At 51.3% G+C, this 22,384-nt stretch overlaps 1 protein-coding gene across 1 annotated transcript in view; it reads right to left on the bottom strand.

Annotated features, from left to right (window-relative positions):
• The window catches only part of LHFPL7 (LHFPL tetraspan subfamily member 7), a 78,059-nt gene extending 57,068 nt beyond the window's left edge, over positions 1-20,991 (bottom strand). The window contains exon 1 of the mRNA XM_028707317.2: positions 19,895-20,991. Within this exon, the coding sequence (XP_028563150.2) occupies positions 19,895-20,347 (453 nt within the window). The 5' untranslated portion in view covers positions 20,348-20,991. The remainder of the gene's footprint in view (positions 1-19,894) is intronic.
• Positions 20,992-22,384: the final 1,393 nt, after the last annotated feature.

Genomic DNA, 22,384 nt, shown 5'->3' with positions numbered 1-22,384 from the left:
GAGCGGTACCTATTTATCTACTTGCACTTTGACGTGCTTTCAAACTGCTAGGAGCAAGGACCGAGCAACGGGAGCTCACCCCATCACGGGGATTTGAACCACCAACCTTCCAATCGGCAAGTCCTAGGCTCTGTGGTTTAACCCACAGCGCCACCCGCATCCCACAGGAGGAGCCATAGAAAGATGCATTTCCAGCCCAGAAGTACCCACAAATGGTGCAAAGCAAGGGCCATAGAGGGTAATCACCTGCAGATGGGGGTATGTGGCCTGGAGAGAGTTCTGTGGGCCAGGCAGAGAAGCCTGAAGGGCCAACGCCTTTTGTTCTTACACACAATAATTAAAGAACATTATTTGTGTGATGGCCTGGGAATCCGATTCAGAGGATGAACCGGAGGAATCCCAGCCTGCACAGGAGTCCCCGCCTCCAGGGCCGGCTGAACTGGGGCAGGGCCTTGATTCTGAAGCGCCTGCACCTGTGCCGGATCCTCAGGAGCAGGCACAAGGTGAATCCATTCTGGCTCCAGAGGTGGTTGAGGACTCAGTGCCTACAGGTGAGTCTCCCCCTGGGCCCAGTAACCCTTCAGCCTCTCCTGAACTGCAGAGGCTCAGGGCAGAGAGGCGAAAGGAACTGGTTTCTCCCAGGAGGAGTGCTCGCCTTAAGGCCAGGAGAGGCGGGGCTCCTGGGGGCCGGGGCCGCCCCTGGCCTCAGAGAAGATAAAGGCCAGTCAGCCCGGTCCCAGGTTGCGGGAGCAACGTCGTCATTGTAGAGCTGTTTCGGCCAGCATCCAGTCCTGTTCCTCCAGTGTTCCTGTCCTTGCCCGGCTCCTCCCTGTGGACCCCGCTTTGCCCGTGGAGGACTGTCTGCCGACCCTCGACTCAGGTCCTGGACCTCGCCCCACGGTAACCTCCCCCCGGGACCAGCACAATTTGTCTCACAGGAAGCAGAACACAGGATGGATCAGGACCCGAGTTTGCTCCCCAACTCCCTGTAACACACGCACACCTCTCGCGGTCCCTTTCGTGCCGTTAAATCTATCGCCCACGGTTCACCCGCCGCTCGGTCCCCGGGGTGATCAGGATGCCGGCAGTTGAGCATTAATAGGAAATGTATTACATGCTTGGCGGGATTAGAGATTGAACACGCAAGTGCCATTAGAGGCTGCCGACGCGTCTCGCTGCCTCCGCTGATAGATTAAACGGATCCAGTTACCAGCCCTGCCGGCCGCTCCTGAACGTCCCTTAATTAAAATGCACCCTTCGCAGAAGGCGCCCAGCCAGCCAGGGAGAACAGAAGCACCTCTGTGTACATTGCATGTATCTTTATCGTCGCAAAGCCGCTTTCGAGGGCTAGATGGTGAAAAGCAGGATATACATTTTTAACACAGACAAATGAATACGTTTCAAATCAGGAAGGCTATTGTGCAGAAGATGGAGCAGGACTTAAGGACCAAGGGGTGGAAATTGCAATAATTTTAAACACTCGGTAATTGCCAATGGAATCTAGTATGCATCTTTTTAGAAGTTCCAATGAGTTCGCTTCCAATAATGCGTACTCGCCACACATAGAAGAAGAAGAGTTTGGATTTGATATCCCGCTTTATCACTACCCGAAGGAGTCTCAAAGGGACTAACATTCTCCTTTCCCTTCCTCCCCCACAACAAACACTCTGTGACGTGAGCGGGGCTGAGAGACTTCAAAGAAGTGTGACTGGCCCAAGGTCACCCAGCAGCTGCATGTGGAGGAGCGGGGAAGCGAACCCAGTTCACCAGATTACGAGTCCACCACTCTTAACCACTACACCACTACTACACTCTACTACATAGAGAGGTTTTCATCTCTCGGCTCTTTAGTATGCTGTCCACGGATACTTTGCCCAAGAATTACACCCGAGAAGAACCCTGATGAGCCCTCTCCTTTCCGCCCCCAAATAGCAGGAAAAGAACATTTCACGTGCACACAGTTATTTAGAGATTCCATTCGGTATTCATAGCTGGAATTCATTTCCTCAACCAACACCTTCTCTTCCCCCACTCACCCACTATACTACATGGGCTCATAAAAGAAATTCATTTTGCTCCTTTCTTCACCCTCATCATCCGGGGGCTAGATAAGCTCCCATTAATGGATGCATGACCTGGCGCCACGCAGCCGGGGAACGCTTTAGATGCTGCCTGCTGGCTCCAGGGCCAGAAGCCGTATGCTTCTAGCATGAGGGGGGGAGGGGAATGCTCTTGCACCCCATCTGTGGGTTTCCCATTGGGGTACCTGGTGTGAGAACAGGATGCTGGACTAGATGAGGCCCCTCTGGCATGATCCAGTAGCCAGGCTCTTCTGTTAGTCTTAGCTGGGGCAAGCCATTCACTTGGAACTCTCTGCCTCATGGGCACCTTCTCTGGATGGATGAGGCTTCAGCCACGGCTGTGGTGGGGCAACCATTGGCCCCCCAGCCAGTATGAGCAATGGGCAGGGACCATGAGAGCTCCCAGTCTGCCCCACGGAGGACCTTAAGGTCCACAAATAGCAACACCCTAGAGGTCCTGGGCCCTAAGGAAGTTAGATTGGCTTCAACCAGAGCCAGGGCCTTTTCAACACTGGCTCCGGCTTGGAGGAACGCTCTGTCTCATGAGATCAGGGCTCTGCGGGATCTGATTTCTTTCCACAGGGCCTGTAAGACAAAGTTGTTCCGCCTGGCCTTTGGCTTGGAATCAATTTGATTCCCTCCCCCTCTTCTTCGGTGTTGGAACTCCTATTTGGGGACTTCCCTGGCTTTTTTCTGGCCCATGTAGGACCAGTCTAGATAGTTAGCCTTGGTGCAGACTTGACGTTTTTATCCCCAAAAAAGTTTTTGATTGAGTTCCACTGAAATGAGGCTGCATTTTAATGTTTTAATGTTGTATTTTAATTTCGTTTTTTAAGCTGTATTCTAATCCATTGTTTTTATATTTGGTGTTAGCCGCCCTGAGCCTGGTCTTGGCTGGGGAGGGCGGGGTATAAATAAAAATAATTATTATTATTGTTATTATTGTTTTTTATTATTAAATCCACCAACATTTTTTGGGTGGGGGGCAGCTCCTCCATAGCTTCTTCTGTTCTTAAGGGAGGAAGGTGAATAAAGACACCTCTTTTGCATATACAGTGGTACCTCGGTTACATACACTTCAGGTTACATATTCCCCTAACCCAGAAATAGTGCTTCAGGTTAAGAACTTTGCTTCAGGATGAGAACAGAAATCGGGCTCCGGCGGCGTGGCAGCAATAGGAGGCCCCATTAGCTAAAGTGGTGCTTCAGGTTAAGAACAGTTTCAGGTTAAGAACGGACCTCCGGAAAGAATTAAGTACTTAACCTGAGGTACACTGAAAGATCCAGCAGACCACTTTGATGGCCTTATTTGGGGGAAGCGGAACTCTCCATGGTGCTGAAACCACTGGCCTCCTTGCCTGGTGGGGCAAGCGGCTCACTTGGAACTCACCATGGTGCTGAAACCGCTTAAGGGTTGTGGGCTGCGGGATTGAAACTCCCAGCATGAGCAATGGGGGCCGGGCCGGTGGGAGGGGGTGGCCCTCCAGATGTGCACCTTCCCATTTGGAACCAGCTTTCTCTTTGTCCTCCAAGCTGATCAAAGCAAATCCCTCTGCCCCATATCAAGGAGGGGTTTTTATAACTCTCCCCCAATAATCCATGCATTGCAGGGAGCCGCACAATAATAACATAAGAAGATGCCTCACCTTCTCTTGTCTACATAATTAATCAAGAGGGCAGAAGTAGCCCCCCTGCATGCACACACACACACTCAAAAACACAACGTAGTGGTCTGCATGTGATTACTAGCCAGTGCTTCTGCATTTCCAATGATAATTTCATTTCTGATCTGCCATCTTGATGTATTATTTACTGGAACTGAGCAAGAGATTACTCCACTCCCTGCCTCCCATGCCTCTCCCCACCCCCTTCGCCATAACCATCACTCGGCTTGCTTCAGAGTTTCCCTGCAGGGGAATGGAGCTTCCATTTAAGGTGGGGGGGGGGGTAGAGAGGAAAGTCTGTGCCAGAACCTGCATTCATGCAAGGAAACAGATTGCCTCTCAGCTCCCGGGGATGACAGGCTGTGTGTTTACAAAAGAGCAAGGAATGGCCTCGGCTGAGCGGGGGAGCACCTGCTCTGCGTGCAGAAGGGTCCAGGTTCAACCCCCGTCATGTCCAGCTGAGATAGGTGGACCAAAGGTCTGGCTCAGTTTAAGGCAACTTCTTGTTTAATTCAGTCGCTTCATCCAGAGGCATGAGGAATAGCATCTCACTTTATATTTAGGGAAAGAACGGCAGCTCAGAGGCAGAGAACCTGCCTTGCAAGCAGAATGGCCTGTGCTCAAGTAGGGCTGGGAACATCCCGCTGTCTGAAACTCTGGGAACGGGACACCAACAGAACGCACAATACCAAGCCAGGCAAACTAATGATTAGACTCAGTGTAAGGGACACGGGTGGCGCTGTGGGTTAAACCACAGAGCCTAGGACTTGCCGATCAGAAGGTTGGCGGTTCGAATCCCTGCGATGGTGTGAGCTCCCGTTGGTCGGTCCCTTCTCCTGCCAACCTAGCAGTTCAAAAGAACATCAAAGTGCAAGTAGATAAATAGGTACCGCTCTGGCGGGAAGGTAAATGGCGTTTCCGTGCGCTGCTCTGGTTCGCCAGAAGCGGCTTAGTCATGCTGGCCACATGACCCGGAAGCTGTACGCCGGCTCCCTCGGCCTATAGAGTGAGATGAGCGTGCAACCCCAGAGTTGTCTGCGACTGGACTTAACGGTCAGGGGTACCTTTACCTTTATGGCAATTTTTTATGTTCCTATGATTCAGCTTGAAGTGCAAAATATCTGCTAACTGTGGATGCAAAAAAACAACCACAACAACCCTGGAAAAATAAGGAGCCTCTTCCGACTTGTCTGCCTGCCAAGCAGACTCACACGGTGGAGGCGGCCAATTCGTCTGTGTCCTGCACAATGGCAGGTCCCGCAGGAATGCATAGCGCTTTTTTAAAAAACGGCACCACTTCTCTAAAACAGGAAAACTAAATTACTGTGATCAGCTGCTAGAACAATAAAAAAACAGCCACACACACCCATCTTTGACCTTTCGGGAAGTCAGAGCCTCCCTTGTCCTTTACTACAGAGCAGGAAGGAAATCTGGGGTGAGAGAAAGAGAGAGAGAGAAAAACAGGAAAGAGTTGGAAGGGAACGTGCCAAAAATAGTTCAGTGGCAAAAGGATAGGCTGACTGGGGAAAGACACAAAAACACAATCTGTCCTGCCCTTGCTTAACAATTGCAGCATCTGTTGATACGCTTATTTATTTGGGGGGAAGGGAGCTTTCTACCATGCAATGTCAGCCACTAGGTGGAACAGAGGACACTCCCATTCACATATGCCTGGGCTCAGAGATCTTCGGAGGAGGCCTTTCTCTCAGTCCTGCCACCCTCACAGGCAGGCTTGGTGGGGATGCAGGAGAGGGCCTTCTTGGTGGCTGCCCCAAGACAACTTTGGAACTCTCTGCCTAGAGAAGCTAGAGTGACTCCCTGCTTGCTATCCTTCCGCCGGCAGGCTTTGTGGAAGTGACTGTTATTTTCAAGGAAAGGGCTTATAATAATTCTGTGCTGTTTTTACTGTCTGTATTTTAACAGATTTGTTTTAAATATTGTTTGAATTATATTGATTACTTCTTAACTAATATTTTTCATATGTTTTTTCACTTTCCGTATTTTATACGGGGTGTTTTAATTCATGTAAGCCACCTTAAGTCCCAGTCTGGGGTAAAGTCAGGATACAATTAATTATTATAATAAAAAAGAAGACATTTTAAATAAAATATAATAATAATAGTAATAATAATAATAATTTATTATTTATACCCCGCCTGACTGGCTGGGTTTCCCTAGCCACTCTGGGCGGCTTCCAACAAAATATTAAAATACAATGGTCTGTTAAACATTAAAAGCTTCCCTAAACAGGGCTGCCTTCAGATGCCTTCTAAAAGTCTGGTAGTTGTTCTTCTCTTTGACATCTGGTGGGAGGGTGTTCCACAGGATGGGCACCACCACCAAGAAGGCCCTTTGACTGTTTCCCTGTAACTTGACTTCTCGCAGTGAGGGAACTGCCAGAAGGCCCTCGGCGCTGGACCTCAGTGTCCGGGCAGAACGATGGGGGTGGGGACGCTCCTTCAGGCATACAGGACAGAGGCATATCAAGCTAGTTTCTGCATATAGTCACTCTCACACTTTTCTCTCTACCCTCCATCCAGGCGAGCAAGGGACGTTGTCCGAGTCCAAGGACACATTTCCAGCCACGCAAAACCATTCAAGGAGGCTGTGAAGCTGGGCTGGTGAGGGGCGTGGCCCGAGGAGAGGAGGCGTGGCCTAGGGAGAGTTCCAGGGGGCCAGAGGGAGAGACCTGGGGGGGAGGGAGGGCTGCATTTGGCTCCTGATCAGAGGTTGCTCAGCCTTGTTTTATCAGCGGCCTGTGAGCTCATACATGTACCAAGCCACCAGTGGGTTTTCCCCTTTGCCAGGACTATGAATTGGAGAAGGCTGCTCGGTCATCCAGCCACCAAGTGGCAATCCAGTAAGAGAGACTGCTGACTCGTAGATTCATACAGTTGGAAGGGACCCCCCAAACATCATCTAGTCCAACCCCCCTGCAATGCAGAAATCACAGTTAAAGCACCCCTGACAGGTAGCCATCCAACGTCCAAGAAAAGAGCCCAGCAGCTTCTGAGTGAGTCGGTTACGCTGTCAAACTGCAAACAAAGCAACTGAGTTTAATGGTCTTAATTTTGTTCTGTCGTATCTCTAACCAAAGACACTCTGGCTGTCTTAACAGGAAAGTCAGTCTTTGCCAGCCAGTTGGGGAACAGGGACACAAGTTCTTATCCTCGGCCTTCAGAATAATCTGTTGAGCACATTTTAATTCAACTGTGAATTAGCTAACCGATTTAAGTATTGTTCCGCATGCAGGTCTTAAAGTTTGTGTGTGTTTTTTAAACCGAGAGGATGGCTGAAGCTCACACCTCGTACCACCCACCAAAAAGGTAATACAGAGATTTATACGGGTCTGTCATTAATCAGGATTTATTAGGCCACATAAAGGCATATTGATGGGCCCGCCAAGAGGCTCTTAATTTGTTTGGGGGATAAACAATTAATCACCCTCAGGAGTAGGATTGGGGGTGGGAAGAGAAGCAGGAGACAGGGAGATTTTATGGCCTTTTGTTGGCAGGGAAATAATTCAAAAAAATAGATTCTGCTTGTGGGATCGAAAGAGATCAATAGTGACCAAGAGAGGAGAATGAAACCATGGAAAGCACCTCCCTAGTAAAGGGGTAGTTGAAGCAGAGTCCTCAAACTATGCGGTAGGGGGACCCTCTTGTGTCTGGAAGGGGGGGAAGGGTGTCACAATTAAAGCACACATGTTTAGGAAGCTGACAACCTGACTAAACAGAAGCACTGGAGCCAACTTGTGCATTGGGCAACCTCACAAGTTAATGTTTATTACAGACAATGATGTTTATGACATATTCATTCTCTACAAATAGTGCTTTTAAAACGAGTATCAAACCTCTTTGTTCTATCCTTTTATTAGAAAGTTAAGTAAAGCTGTTTGTAAAAAGAGGGAAGAAGAGAATTTCAAATACTTGGATTCTGCATATCTTATTGGTGAACTCTCAAAATTCAAAAGAGGTCAGGCTAAAAAAAATAACAACTTGGCTGTTATCTACAAGCTCCAGCCCTCCCCAATTATAGGTGGAAGTGCTCTGATGTCACAGAATGCTCTGAGAAGCCCATTTGGCTCAATGCCAGCTCACCAGGGAAGTAAGCAGGATTGGAGTCAGGGGATAGAGCCAACTGGGGCATGGGGAGAAGATACTTATTTTGCTCAAGTTCTCTCTGATTCATTGCTCTTCACACCACATGCGGCCACATCTACACTGTACATTTACTTCCCCTGAAAAATCCTGAGAACTGTAGTTTGCTAAGGACAATGATTAGGGTTAGGGTTGGACTAGATGGAAATTAGGGATGCGGGTGGCGCTGTGAGTTAAACCACAGAGCCTAGGACTTGCTGATCAGATGGTCGGCAGTTCGAATCCAGGCAACAGGGTGAGCTCCCATTGCTCGGTCCCTGCTCCTGCCAACCTAGCAGTTCGAAAGCACAAAAGTGCAAGTAGATAAATAGGTACCGCTCCGGCGGGAAGGTAAACGGCGTTTCCTGCTCTGGTTCACCAGAAGCGGCTTAGTCATGCTGGCCACATGACCTGGAAGCTGTACGCCGGCTCCCTCGGCCAGTAAAGTGAGATGAGCACCGCAACCCCAGAGTCGGCCACGACTGGACCTAATGGTCAGGGGTCCCTTAGATGGAAATTGCAGCTCAAGGGGTAAACTACAATTCCCAGGATCCTTTGGGGGGTTGGACTAGATGACCCTTGCAGCCTCTTCCAATTCTACAATTCTATGATTCTATCACCTCTGCTCACCCGCCAAGTCGACTGGGGGGTGGGGAATATCTGTGGTACTCCAGATGTTGTTGGACTGGACTCCCAACTCAGCCAGCATAGCTCCATGGCCAGGGACAATAATGGGAGTTTCAGCCAAGCACCATCTAGGAGGGTTGCACATCCCCAGCCCTGAAACACAACAGTCGACATGTGGTTTGCAAGCGCAGTAAAAGAAAACGTTCAGTGCCAGAGGAAACACAAAGTTAGGATCAAAAGTAAGTTGTGAGGGGTACCTGGGAGGCCATCCAAACCAACCCCCTTTCCAAAGGGACAGCGGTCTGTCCCTGTAAAGTGCCTGCCTGCCCTTCTCTTAAAAGCCCTCACTCTTTGAGTAGAGTTATCAGAGGTCCGTGTAAAATACAGTTGCACTGAACTCTGCATGTGCTCAGCGATACTATGTTTTCCCCAAATTTATTGAACGCAGTGGAGAAGGGCAATCGTACTGGACTCTGCAGTTGCTCAGCAATACTCGTTTCCCTAGAAACGTCTCTCATGCTGTAGGGGGTTAAGATTCAAGAAACAGCAAGGAAGCCTTTCTTAATGCGATGCTTTCATCTCCCTTGATCTATGAATAGATTCCAGGCTGCGCCTTTTTGCAGCCAACCCCACAGCCCCAAGCACCCTTCCATTCACACATGCGATCATCTCCAAGCTGCAGCCGTGAGAGTTGACCAGAGCTGACAGCGTCGGTTCGTGCGCAAAGGCTGCAGACGACAATTGCCTTTACTTTCCATAGCGAATGAAAACCAAAGCAATCCTGCAATCGGAGGGGATGGAAGAGGCTGGACAAGGGTAAAGTCATAGCACCAACAGGCAGTATTGCATAGTGGTTAGAGTGGTTACAGGTACCCCCCAGTGTAGCAGGCAATGGGGCATGAGGTGGGGAACCCTGCTCTGCCAGTCAGAGTTGCCAACAGTGGGTAGATGTGCAAATAAGTCTGCCTTGCTTTAAAGCAAGTTCCTGTAATAAACACACCCCATTGCTGATGTTTGTGGAGAGAAGGGAGAGGGGATGATTGCTGTGTGCAGTCCACACAATGCTCCTTTTTTTTAATCTGGGAGGGGGAGGAGATGATAGACAGGGAGGGAAAGAGAAAGGAAAGAGGCAAGCGAAGGCATTAGCACATCAGTTGTGCAGCCAGAGACCCCCACCAAGGCAGGCAAAGAAGCTTAATGAAATTTTAATTAGGCGGCCACCTCGGGTGCTGTCATTTGCCAGATCAGACCCCCACTTTCTCTTGTTCCCAACCTGCCTTCATTACTGCTCCAGAGGAGCGAAGGGGTCTTTCCTTGCCACCCAATCAACATCAAGAATGGAATCCTCATTAGAGGAGCCCCCCCAGGTTCTTGCACCCCCGCCCTTCCTGCCGGATCAGTATCTTAGCAGACGCTGCACGCTCCCAGGGGGAAAACCCAAAGAGACACATGGTTAGCTTCATCCAAGTCTCCCCAATTCACAATGTGTGATTCATTCATATTAATTAATCCGTAGCACATTAATCTGGGGGGGTGGGGTGGAGGGGCTGCTGCTCAGCAACAGAGAACCTGTTTGACATACAGAAGGTTGAGGGTTCAGTCCCATGCATCTCCCTGTAGGGTTTGGAATGCCCATCAATTTGCAGAATTTGGAGATTTCGAAGGGTCGGTGTGCTTTGCATATTGTTTCAGAAAGTGCAAATTAGGAAGATTCGTCTTTAAAAGAAAAACTGAATTGAATTACTCCCCCGTGCCAAATAAGGAGAGCGTTTCCCAGCAAGGAGAGGCGCTACCCAAAGCCCCCCTCCCCCAGTTTCTCTTTCAAAGCCACCCTCTGGGCTGGAAAAAGATCCTTCCCTTGAATACACAGATAAGCAGGAAAGAGATCTGTTGCCTAAGCTAACCTGAGACTGAACCAACAGGCATGACCTGCAACAAAATGTTGCAGTAGGCTGCATTCCTCGCCAGGGTGCCAGCCAGGCCCTCTGCCAAGACCACTCCATTCAATTTCCTAACACACACACACACACACACTCCAAAAAAGTTAAACAAAATTCTTTAAGCCTGCTCGCTGGATGCTTTTCAGTTTCAGGTTTTCCCCCTGCAAAAAAAGCTTTTTTTCTACTTCTGCCAGAAGTTCCCACAAGCCTGCCGTACTCTTGTGCATGGACGGCGAGTGGTTTGGTTGCAAAAGGAACAGCGCACACAGCCGAATGATGCTAATAGGAGGGATGATTGCTTCTGCAGGTCTTACTGCGATAACCGATTGCTAGGGCTGGAGTTAGTAATGGGCCCTGAGGCTTCAAGAAACCTAAGGACCCAAAATCTGAAGTACATAATTATGGTAGGCAGTATAGGCAATATAGGCTCCCCGCCCTGCAGATGCATCATTTAGGGTACAGATGAGTAAGTTGTATAGTGCAAACTGTGACCCTCAGTGTCCCCTCACTCCTGCAAGGGCTGATGGGAGATGGAGACAACCTATGGAGGACCACAGACTTCCCCATTCCGGGCCTGGGATATTGGAAGTGGGGGTAAATATATATATATATAATGAAGCTAGACACATTGCTCTCAAGCTGCAAAACAAGAAGTCCAGGGAGACCGCTCCTTCGATCTAAAACAGTGTTTGCATTTTTAAACAGACACAGTGCCCCTCTTTCTGAGGGGAAAGGCCCCTTAATTAACCTCCAGGCACGACTCAAAGCATCATTTGTAAGGCGATTAGCATAATTCCCCTTCCGACAAAACACACAGCGTGCATTAATGATCCTTTGGTGAGAGCGGCTCCCTCAGACAAAAGGCACAGGCTGTGTACACACACACACACACACACACACACACACACACACACACACACACATACACATCCTCAGGTTCCTTCTCTCAGCCACCGCTTGGGTAAGAGGATTTGCGGGGCACTACTTCAGCACCCCCAGCCCCAGCAATGGGGTGGGGAGGCAGGTTTTCCAACAACATCTGAAGCCAACCTCGGAAATCTTCGAGATTCGTAAAGGTCACCACCCTCTATTGCAGCTGAGACCAGCTTTTTTCAAGGGCAGGTGTGATGGCCTGGGATTCTGATTCTGAGAGCGAACCGGAGGAATCCCAGCCGGCACAGGAGTCCCCGCCTCCAGGGCCGGCTGAACTGGGGCAAGGCCTAGATTCTGAGGAGCCTGCACCTGTGCCAGATCCTCAGGAGCAGGCACCAGGTGAATCCATTCTGGCCCCAGAGGTGCTTGAGGACTCAGTGTCTACAGGTGAGCTTCTCCCGGGACCCAGTAACCCTTCGGCCTCTCCTGAACTGCAGAGGCTTAGGGCAGAGAGGCGAAGGGAACTGGTTTCTCCCAGGAGGAGTGCTCGCCTTAAGGCCAGGAGAGGCGGGGCTCCTGGGGGCCGGGACCGCCCCTGGCCTTAGAGAAGATAAAGGCCAGTCAGCCCAGTCCCAGGTTGCGGGAGCAACGTCGTTATTGAAGAGCTGTTTCGGCCAGCATCCAGTCCTGTTCCTCCAGTGTTCCTGTTCCCCACCCGGCTTCCTGCTTCTGACCTTCCAGCGTTCCTGTTCCCCACCCGGCTTCCTGCTTCTGATCTTTGAGTGTTCCTGTCTCCGCCCGGCTCCCTGTTTCGGACCTCGCCTCGCACCTTGTGGACTATTACCAGGCTAGTAACTCAGGACTGAACTTGGACTACGATAACAGTAACCTTCCCCCCGGGACCAGCACAGCAGGGAAATTAGGATCTGGTGGAAATTCAACAGAATGCCAACGGCGCCGATAAAATGCCAGCAGAACTCCTGCGACATGCTAGAAGAATGAATAGCCACAGCAAGGCAGGGCCTTGATTGGCCCAAGGGTGACAACCGCTGTATCCCAGGGATGGAGAAACATTGCTATCTCTGATCGTAGATGGTAGCCATCAACAGCCTTGCCCAATCCTTTTTCAAAGTTGGGGGCCATTGCTGTCTCCTGTGGGAGAGAGTTCCATAAATTAACTATCACTGGCAGAGGAAGAGGGGGGCGGGAGGAAAAGGAAGCTCTGCCACTGTTAACAATGCGCTGCATGAAAAAAAGGCTGCCCTAAAGATAATATGGCGCATAGTTCAACCTGAGTGGCTTGGCAAGGGCGTTACACAAACCCATGGAGGAGAAGGTTATCAATGACTACTAGGCACAATGGTTGTGTTGTACCTCTATTGTCAGGGGCAGTATGTGTCTGGGGACCATTACCTGGGAATCACGCATGGGGAGAGCATGGCTCTTGCTCTCAGCTCCTGCTCGCAGGCTTCCCATTGGGTCATCTGCTTGAGCATTGTGAGAAGAGGATGCTGGAGCATCCTTTGGTCTGATCCAGTGGGGCTCTGCTTAGCCTTCCTGCCAGCATGGCCAATGGCCATGGATGAAGGGAGTTGTAGTCCAAACATCTACAACCGCACTGTGCACACGGACAACCACAAAGCTTATTCAGAACACCCTGCAAGCCACATCATAAACACACAGTGTGTCTTTATACATGCCCAGCGTCTCTTCTAAATCTGTTCAAACACAGTAATTTAGCAAGCCAAAAATGTTCCAGTTTCTTCGCCACCAAGCTAGGAATAGTAGCCTAACTACTATTAAAGGTAAAGGTAAAGGTACCCCTGCCCATACGGGCCAGTCTTGCCAGACTCTAGGGTTGTGCGCCCATCTCACTCAAGAGGCCAGGGGCCAGCGCTGTCCGGAGACACTTCCGGGTCACGTGGCCAGCGTGACAAAGCTGCATCTGGCGAGCCAGCGCAGCACACGGAACGCTGTTTACCTTCCCGCCAGTAAGCGGTCCCTATTTATCTACTTGCACCCGGGGGTGCTTTCGAACTGCTAGGTTGGCAGGCGCTGGGACCGAACGACGGGAGCGCACCCCGCCGCGGGGATTCGAACCGCCGACCTTTCGATCGGCAAGCCCTAGGCGCTGAGGCTTTAACCCACAGCGCCACCCGTGTCCCTAACTACTATTAGCACCTAACTAAACTTCTGTGCAGGTTTGAGGCTCCAAATGCCTCCAACGTTCAAGCTTGTTTGGCACTGTGTGATTCTTTTTCAAACCTTTTACAGGGGGTTGGGAGAAGTTGTTGCTGTTATTGATGTTATTGTTGTATCTTTGGTTTGGGATTTTATTATTTATGTGGAAATTGCTTCCATTTGGTTGTGTACTTTTTGATGTGGGTTTTTTTTATTGTTCATGACTTCTGTTACGTTTGTAATTGTGTAAATCTCGTCATGTTGTAAGCCGCCTTGAGCATGGTTTCAACTACAGAAAGGCAGCATACAAACAAAATGATGATGATGATGAGTAGGGAAACCTCTGGCTCAGGGTGCCAAATGTGGCCCCTCCAGGCTTCTCTATCTGGCCCTGGGGGCATTTTCACATGCCCCTTCCAGGTACACAACACAGATCACCTGGATAAGCTCCCTTTGAGTGCTTTGCCCTGCCTGCTTCTGTGCTTCTGCGCTTATGCGGAAGAAGATGTAAAATTGTGTCGCTGGGGTGCTCATGTATCAAACCCCTGACGTTTTCTACGAAGCACATTTGTTGCTCTGCCCACTTCTGCCTTTGGCCCTGCCATGCGGCCCCCAAGAGGTTGCGCACGACAGAATGCGGCCCTCGAGCTGAAAAGGGTTCCCCTACTCCCGATTTAAATAGAGGGGAGTGTAGCTCAGTGGCAGGGCATCTGGCCTTGCAAGCAGATAGTCCCAGGCTCAATCCCCAGTGGCAATTCCAGGTAGAGCTGGATATGTCCCACTGCCTGAAACGCTGGAGATCAGCTGCCGGTGTGTGCAGACAATATTGAGGTAGGTGGGCCGGTGGCCTGAGTCAGTATAAGACAGCTTCCCATAATCCTATTTACCGTATTTATCGCTCTATAAGATGCACCAGGGGATGCGGGTGGCGCTGTGGGTAAAAGCCTCAGCGCCTAGGGCTTGCCAATCGAAAGGTCGGCGGTTCGAATCCCCGCAGCGGGGTGCGCTCCCGTTGCTCGGTCCCAGCGCCTGCCAACCTAGCAGTTCGAAAGCACCCCTGGGTGCAAGTAGATAAATAGGGACTGCTTACTAGCGGGAAGGTAAACGGCGTTTCCGTGTGCTGCGCTGGCTCGCCAGATGCAGCTTGTCACGCTAGCCACGTGACCCGGAAGTGTCTGCGGACAGCGCTGGCCCCCGGCCTCTTGAGTGAGATGAGCGCACAACCCCAGAGTCTGTCAAGAGTGGCCCGTACGGGCAGGGGTACCTTTACCTTTACCTTTTAAGATGCACCAGACCATAAAATGCACCTAGTTTTTGGAAGAGGAAAACAAGGGGGGGGGGGGTCTGAATCCCAGAAGCCAGGACAGCAAGTGGGATCACTGCGCAGCCCTGGCTTATGGGTTAGCTGCTCGCAGCCTCTCCCAGGCAGCGGGATGAAGGCTCCCCTTGCCCAGGAGAGGCTGCATGCGGCTAAGCAAGAAGCCAGGACAGCCAGCAGGATCGCAGCGCTTTTCCTCCTCGAGGAAAAACCCCCAAGAGCCACACACATGCTCCACACAGCTTTTTAAAGGGAGCGCTGAACAGAGCCTCCCACCTGCATTCGCTCCGTAAGACACACACACATTTCCCCTTACTTTTTAGGAGGGGGAAAGTGCATCTTATAGAGCGGAAAATATGGTATGTCAGAACCATGAGGACTGGAATGTTGCTTCATTTTTAGGGGGAGAAGAGTAGCTCAGTGGTAGGGCATCTGCTTGCATGAAGAAGGCCCCAGGTTCTGCTCCTATTTGCGGGGGGGGGGGGCAACAAGGCTCAAGTTTGCAGCAAGGGCCAAGGAGGGCGCTTGTTATTTTCAACTTGATTCCCCCATGCTAGGAGCACAGTAAAAAGAAAAAAGCCCCCCAAAGCTATTTGTGCTGTTGGAAGAGAGGTACCAAAGCAACTTGCCAAGAGGTGCAGGGTCAGGCCAGGAAAGAGGGAAACCCCCCTTTAGCACAAAACTCAGGAATGAAATTGGCAGAAGTTCAAGGCAGAAATGCAAACTCTCCAGAATGAAGCCAACTCAGATAAATATAGATATAGATATAGATATAGATATAGATATAGATATAGATAGGGACGCGGGTGGCGCTGTGGGTAAAACCTCAGCGCCTAGGACTTGCCGATCGTCAGGTCGGCGGTTCGAATCCCTGCGGCGGGGTGCGCTTCCGTTGCTCGGTCCCAGCGCCTGCCAACCTAGCAGTTCGAAAGCACCCCCGGGTGCAAGTAGATAAATAGGGACCGCTTACTAGCGGGAATGTGAGGGGGAATTAAAGAACCTTTTAATGAGGGTGAAAGAGGAGAGCGCAAAATATGGTCTGAAGCTCAACATCAAAAAAACGAAGATCATGGCCACTGGTCCCATCACCTCCTGGCAAATAGAAGGGGAAGAAATGGAGGCAGTGAGAGATTTTATTTTCTTGGGCTCCATGATCACTGCAGATGGTGACAGCAGTCGCGAAATTAAAAGACGCATGCTCCTTGGGAGAAAGGCGATGGCAAATCTAGACAACATCTTAAAAAGTAGAGACATCACCTTACCAACAAAGGTCCGTATAGTTAAAGCCATGGTTTTCCCAGTAGTGACGTATGGAAGTGAGAGCTGGACCATAAAGAAGGCTGATCGCCGAAGAATTGATGCTTTTGAATTATGGTGCTGGAGGAGACTCTTGAGAGTCCCATGGACTGCAAGAAGATCAAACGCATCCATTCTTAAGGAAATCAGACCTGAGTGCTCACTGGAAGGACAGATCGTGAAGTTGAGGCTCCAATACTTTGGCCACCTCATGAGAAGAGAAGACTCCCTGGAAAAGACCCTGATGTTGGGAAAGATGGAGGGCACAAGGAGAAGGGGACGACAGAGGATGAGATGGTTGGATAGTGTTCTCGAAGCTACAAACATGAGCCTGACCAAACTGCGGGAGGCGGTGGAAGACAGGAGTGCCTGGCGTGCTCTGGTCCATGGGGTCACGAAGAGTCGGACACGACTAAACGACTAAACAACAACAACTAGCGGGAAGGTAAACGGCGTTTCCGTGTGCGGCTCTGGCTCGCCAGATGCAGCTTGTCACGCTGGCCACGTGACCCGGAAGTGTCTCCGGACAGCGCTGGCTCCCGGCCTATAGAGTGAGATGAGCGCACAACCCTAGAGTCTGGCAAGACTGGCCCATACGGGCAGGGGGTGCCTTATAGATAGATATAGATATAGATATAGATATAGATATAGATAGATAGATATCAAACTCTCTTGTGCTCCGGATCAACAAGTCTTCCAACCAACTCTTAGACAAGTCAATGAAAGGTGAGTTGTAAATATTGCAAAAAAGCCAAGTGGAAGAGCCCAGTTCCATAGCGGTGATAATTAGCTGCCGATTGACATTTCCACTCCACAACAACCATGGCAGTTTCCACAGGGGTAAAAGAGTGTCAGGCTGCTGTGGCTGACAGACCCCATAATAACACATTTGTTAGCCCATTAATGCGCTACACAAGAATCCGCGCTGATTCCACACCATCACTGAGCAAGAACGAAAGATTTGCAGGGGGGGCGGCGGGGAGGACCAACCCCCGATGCGTGATGAATAAGAGTTTAAATGTTGCTTTAATCCTTTATAAATCATTTAAATGTATACAGTGGCAAGTGGAACCAGCAAGAAAATATAGCAATGTTATCTATGCCCCTGTTCCTGTTCAGGGGACCAGCCAGCCAGCCAGCCAACCAACCAACTGACCGTGTACTCCATTCCATTGCATAAATACATGCCCCACAACAAACTACTGCAATGTAATTTTCATCGCTGTCAACAGGAGCATTCCAGTTCAGGGTACCTGCCAGCCAGTCAGCCATGCCCTTCAGCAGGATACTCCATTGAATTCTTACATAAAAACCCAGTTTCAAACTCATATTCAACATTCAGGGCCATCACCTTACCAAGCATAGCAACTCCTCATTGGCCTTATTCTGGGGGCCTTATTCTTCCCCATCCTTACTTTTCTTTGTTAATTGCAACTGACTTTTTTTCTCTAAAGAGCCACCCTAACGACGATGCTTTAACTGGGAAATCGTTCTAAACACCAGCTCTAAGCCTCCTGCGAAAGCTACGATACTTGTAAGTCTGCTGTTCTCCTGAGTATTGTCTGGGCTGGCCAGTCCCAAACTGGTGCCCCCCTCTCTCTATGTTTTGGACTACATCTCCCCCATCAGCCCCATCCAGTGGCCCGACTCCCCGGAAGGAGGTTTCAGGCAAAGACAGGTCTTTTCCCAATCCTGTTGCCCAAGATTTTTATAATAGGAGACACTGGAGATCAAACCTGGAAGCTTCTAAGAACACCGGAAGCCTAGCTGCTGGAAGAGGCCCATGGGGGTGCGTCCAGTGTTAGAAACTCAGATATGTAAGCTATTCGCCAAATGGCACCTTGAACCTAGGTTACAGTCACCATAGTCTATTCGCCAGGGGGTTGGACTAGATGACCCTTGGGGTCCCTTCCAAGGCTTCGATTCTCTGATCTCAACTACACTGCTTGACTGTAGCTTGCTCTTACAATTCACTTGCCCCAGAATGCAAGAAGGAGGGGGGGGGGAGACACAGTGGAAATGGTAATAACTATGGTTTTTAAACTGTGGTTACCCAACTGCCATCCAGAAATCCCCTCGTGGTTGCAACTGGACCCGTGCCAGTAGCAAAACGCGCCTGGCTTCTGGCTAATTTCTAACACTGGGTGCACCTAGTGCCCTGCATCTCACAGCGGCCAACCGGATGCGCGAAAGAGAAGATCACATGCAGAACCTGAGTGTCAACAGCAACACTCTCTCCATTTGTGATTCCCACCATCCTGCCTTCAACAGTGGAGGGGAGAACAACCACCATGACAGCCTCTGTGAGCCCACTCTTAAAATTCATTCACCTGCGCGGCCATTGCTCCCTCTTGTGGGAACAAATGCCCCAGTACGAACTATGCACTATGTCAAGAAGCGCTTTCTTTTTTCCTCCCCTGAAGCTCCCAACAGATTTCTAACTGCAAAGCACGTGTTGTCGGCCTGCTGACACCCGGACAGCCCAGCAAACATCTCCGGCTTGTTTTCTGCTAGGCTTTCGTTTTTGGCATCATCAAAACAAGGCACGCGCGTGCACACACACCCAGGACACAAATTAAAATTAAAAACCTCAGAGGCAAGCCAATCCAGCTGGCAACCTTGACACGAAACAACCTTCCTTGGAAGTCGCCGCTGCAGATTTAGGTGCAATTTTACGACGCAATTCCACAGGGGCTAGGAGAAAGGCCACCGCGCAATTTCAGAGCATCTGCTTTGCATGCAGAAGGTCCCAGGTTCAATCCCCAATGGCACCTCTAGGGAGGGCGGAGGGGAAACTATCCGCCTGAAGCCGTGGAGGGCCGCTGCCCGTCAGTGTAGGCAGTACTGACCTGGATGGACCAATGGTCAGACTCAGCAAAAGGCAGCTTCTGGCTCCAGCTCTTTATTCAGAACCAGAATTTTATGCTTATTTTCAGCAGAAGGATCACACACCTCTATGGCATAACACCTGCTTTGCATGCAGAAGGTTTAGTCCCTAGCATTTCTAGGTGTGGCTGGGAATGTCTCCCCATGGGAAACCCTGGGTAGCCACTACCGCCAGTCAGGGTAGATAATACTGAGCTAGAAGGACCAATGGTCTGACTCAGTATAGAACCATAAAACTGTAGAGTTGGAAGGGACCCCAAGGGTCATCCAGCCCAACCCCCTGCAATGAAGGAATCTTAGCTAAAGCATCTTTGACAGAGGGGCATCTAATGTGCATAAGGCAGCTCCTCATATGTTCCTTTTGCTCCTAGATTCAATGCCCACCATTCCCTAGTGGTCTGGGAATGCCTTCCCCCCCCTTGCCAAAACCTTGGAGAGCTGCCACCAGCAATACTGAGCTAGAAAGACTAACCGCCTGGCACAATTGATATAAGGCAGCTCCAAGCAGAGGCTCATTGGCAGAGCATCCACTTTGCATGCAGAATGGTCCCGGGTTCAATTGCTGATGTCACCTCTAGGTAGGGCTGGGAATATCCACTTATTAAAAAGAGAAAGAGCTGTTGCCAGGCAGCTTCTTATGTTCCCATTCAACCAGCCTGTAATTCAGAAGCATGAGGACTAGAACCTTTCTTGATTTTTAAAAGAAGAGCTGTAGCCCAGTGGTATAGAGCGCCTGCTTTGCCCGCAAGAGGTCCCAGGTGCAATCCCCGGCATCTCCTGGTGGGCTGGGTAGGTCCCGTTATCCGAACCGCCTCCCCCACCCCACCCCGCCGTCGCTGCCTGCCAGTGTGAACAACACAAAGCTAGATAGGCTCAACCCGTCTCTCACCTGCCAGGAGCCGGAGGGGATCTCGCTGAACCTTCCCAGCCCGCCGAAGGTGTAGCAGTCGTACATGTGGCGCAGGGACTCGGAGCAGTGCCACAGCAGCCCGAAGCTGACCTCTCCGCCGCCGGCGCCGCCTTCGCTGCCTTCCAGGGCGGCGGCCGTGGCCACCACCAAACGCCGCCCGCCGCCGCGCTCCTTCACGATCCAAGCCGGCGAGAGGAAGCTGAAGCTGCAGACGGCCACGAGGCAGGAGGACAAGAGGACCCAGAAGCAGCCCACGCAGCTGAACATCCTCGGCAGGGCGGCGGCGGCGGCGGGAGGCGGCTGGCCCAGGGAGCCCGTGGCTGCTCCGGCTGCCGTGCGCTCCCGCAGCAGCAGCGCCGCCGCATCCACGCGGCCGGCGCCGGCGCCTTTCTTCTTCTTCTTCTTCGCCTCCTGTTTCTGGCGCGCCGGCATGGAGGGCCCTCTCTGGCTGGCTCACCTCGGGCCGGGGAGGGCCATGGGACGAGGGGCAGCGGCGCACGTGGCGAGCGAGAGGCGACCTCTCCGTCTTCTTCCCTGCGCGCTTTGGAGAGGTCAGGCGCGCCCTTGGAGAGGTTTGGCGAGCGGTGCGCCTCCGTGCGCAGCGAGCAGGTGCGCTCACTGCCTCTCTCGCCGCCCGCCGCCGAGTGTTTTCTTTCGCTCGGCTCCCGGTGGGCGGCTCCCTGGATCCAGCCTCGCCGTCACGTGGAAGCGTTGCCGGCAAGCGGTGGGGAGGAGCGCGGGGGGTGGCTGGCTCGCGCCCCACCCGGAGGAGGCTTCCCCTTTGCTCGAAGCGGCACCCCGAATCCGAAGCGGCGATGGTGACGACGTGAATCAAGATCAGGAGAGGTCAGGCCAAAGGGGACCCATCTAGTGCCGTGAGCAACCGGGATCCCCAATGGGGAGCGCGCGAGCAGGACCTGAGCGCAACGCCCTCGCTCCCCACTTGAGAGTCCAATGTTCAGAAACATTACGGCCTCCGACTGCGGAGGGAGAACCTAGCCATCATGGCTAATAGCCACTGAGAGCCTTCTCCTGAGTCCCACATGAGTTCCAGCGAGGCTGAGAAGGGGGTCTTGTCGTCTGGGCAGCCCAGGACCTCCATACACACTGCCCAGGCGTTGCACACCGTGGAAAGTCACTTCCGTGCTGCGGTACAACTTCACCCCTGGAGGAGCACTCCATTGTCCCAACAACTTTTAAAGCCATCCAAGTTGGTGGCCGTTTGCATCACAACCTCTTGGAGGGAGTTTCATAGTTTTAACCATGCGAGGAACCATCCTTCCTTTTGTTTAGAATCTCCCAACATACACTTTCTCCATTCCACCAATAGATTCTTATGCACCTCTGCCATGACCCCTTTTTCTAAACTAAAGGTAAAGGTAAAGGGACCCCTGACCATTAGGTCCCGTCGTGGCTGACTCTGGGGTTGCGGCGCTCATCTCACTTTATTGGCCGAGGGAGCCGGCGTACAGCTTCCGGGTCATGTGGCCAGCATGACTAAGCCGCTTCTGGCGAACCAGAGCAGCGCACGGAAACGCCGTTTACCTTCCCACTGGAGCGGTACCTATTTATCTACTTGCACTTCGTGCTTTCGAACTGGTTGGCAGGAGCAGGGACCGAGCAACGGGAGCTCACCCCATCGCAGAGATTCGAACCGCCGACCTTCTGATCGGCAAGCCCTAGGCTCTGTGGTTTAACCCACAGCACCACCTGCGTCCTTTTCTAAACTAAAAAGCCCCAAATACTGTCCCCTTTCTCTCCCTCCCCTGTTAAAAAGCCAAGACACTTCATTTTTCACCCACCCACCCAAGGTTTACTTTATTATTACATTTTTATCCCACTTTTCCCTCCAAGGAGACTCAAGTGGGCAGACATGGTTTCCCCCACCCCCCATTTTATCCTCACGACAACACTGTTAGGCTACGTTAGGCTGAGACAGACAGTGGCTGGCCTAAGGTCAGCCACTGAACTTCATGGCTGTGTGGGGATTCGAAACCTGGTCTCCCAGGTCCTAGTCCAGCACTTTTAACCGTTACACCAGACTGTCTCTCCAGTGGGTCCTCTGAGGCACATACAGTATTTCCATGTGAGGAAGTGCCATAGCATTCCCTTAGTATTTTTTTATTTGAAATGGGGGTGCCAATGGAACTTTAAAAATAAAAATGGGACAGTCATGAGCCGCGGCTGGTTGCTACTGGGACTGCTTAGGCAAAAGGCAGGGAGATTAACAGTAGGGGGAGCCGGAGCCAATGGAAGGCAGAGCCAACTAAGTCTAGGTTTGTCCCCATCCTCCTCCCAGCTGAGTTCTACTGAGACTGAGGAGGAGGAAGCTGAAAGGCAGAGCCCTGGCTCTGGGCTGGCTGTAAGAAGGCAGGCAGGCAGGCAGGCAGATGGGGGGCTGGCTGAGGGCAAACCGAGGTTGTTGGGGCAGTGCTCCATTTGGCCCAAATGAACCAGTCTAGCAATGAC

Source organism: Podarcis muralis, chromosome 15 (assembly GCF_964188315.1).
Source record: "Podarcis muralis chromosome 15, rPodMur119.hap1.1, whole genome shotgun sequence".
NCBI lineage: Eukaryota > Metazoa > Chordata > Lepidosauria > Squamata > Lacertidae > Podarcis > Podarcis muralis.
Note: the sequence above shows the minus strand (reverse complement) of the source record. Positions and strands in the feature narration are given on the sequence as shown.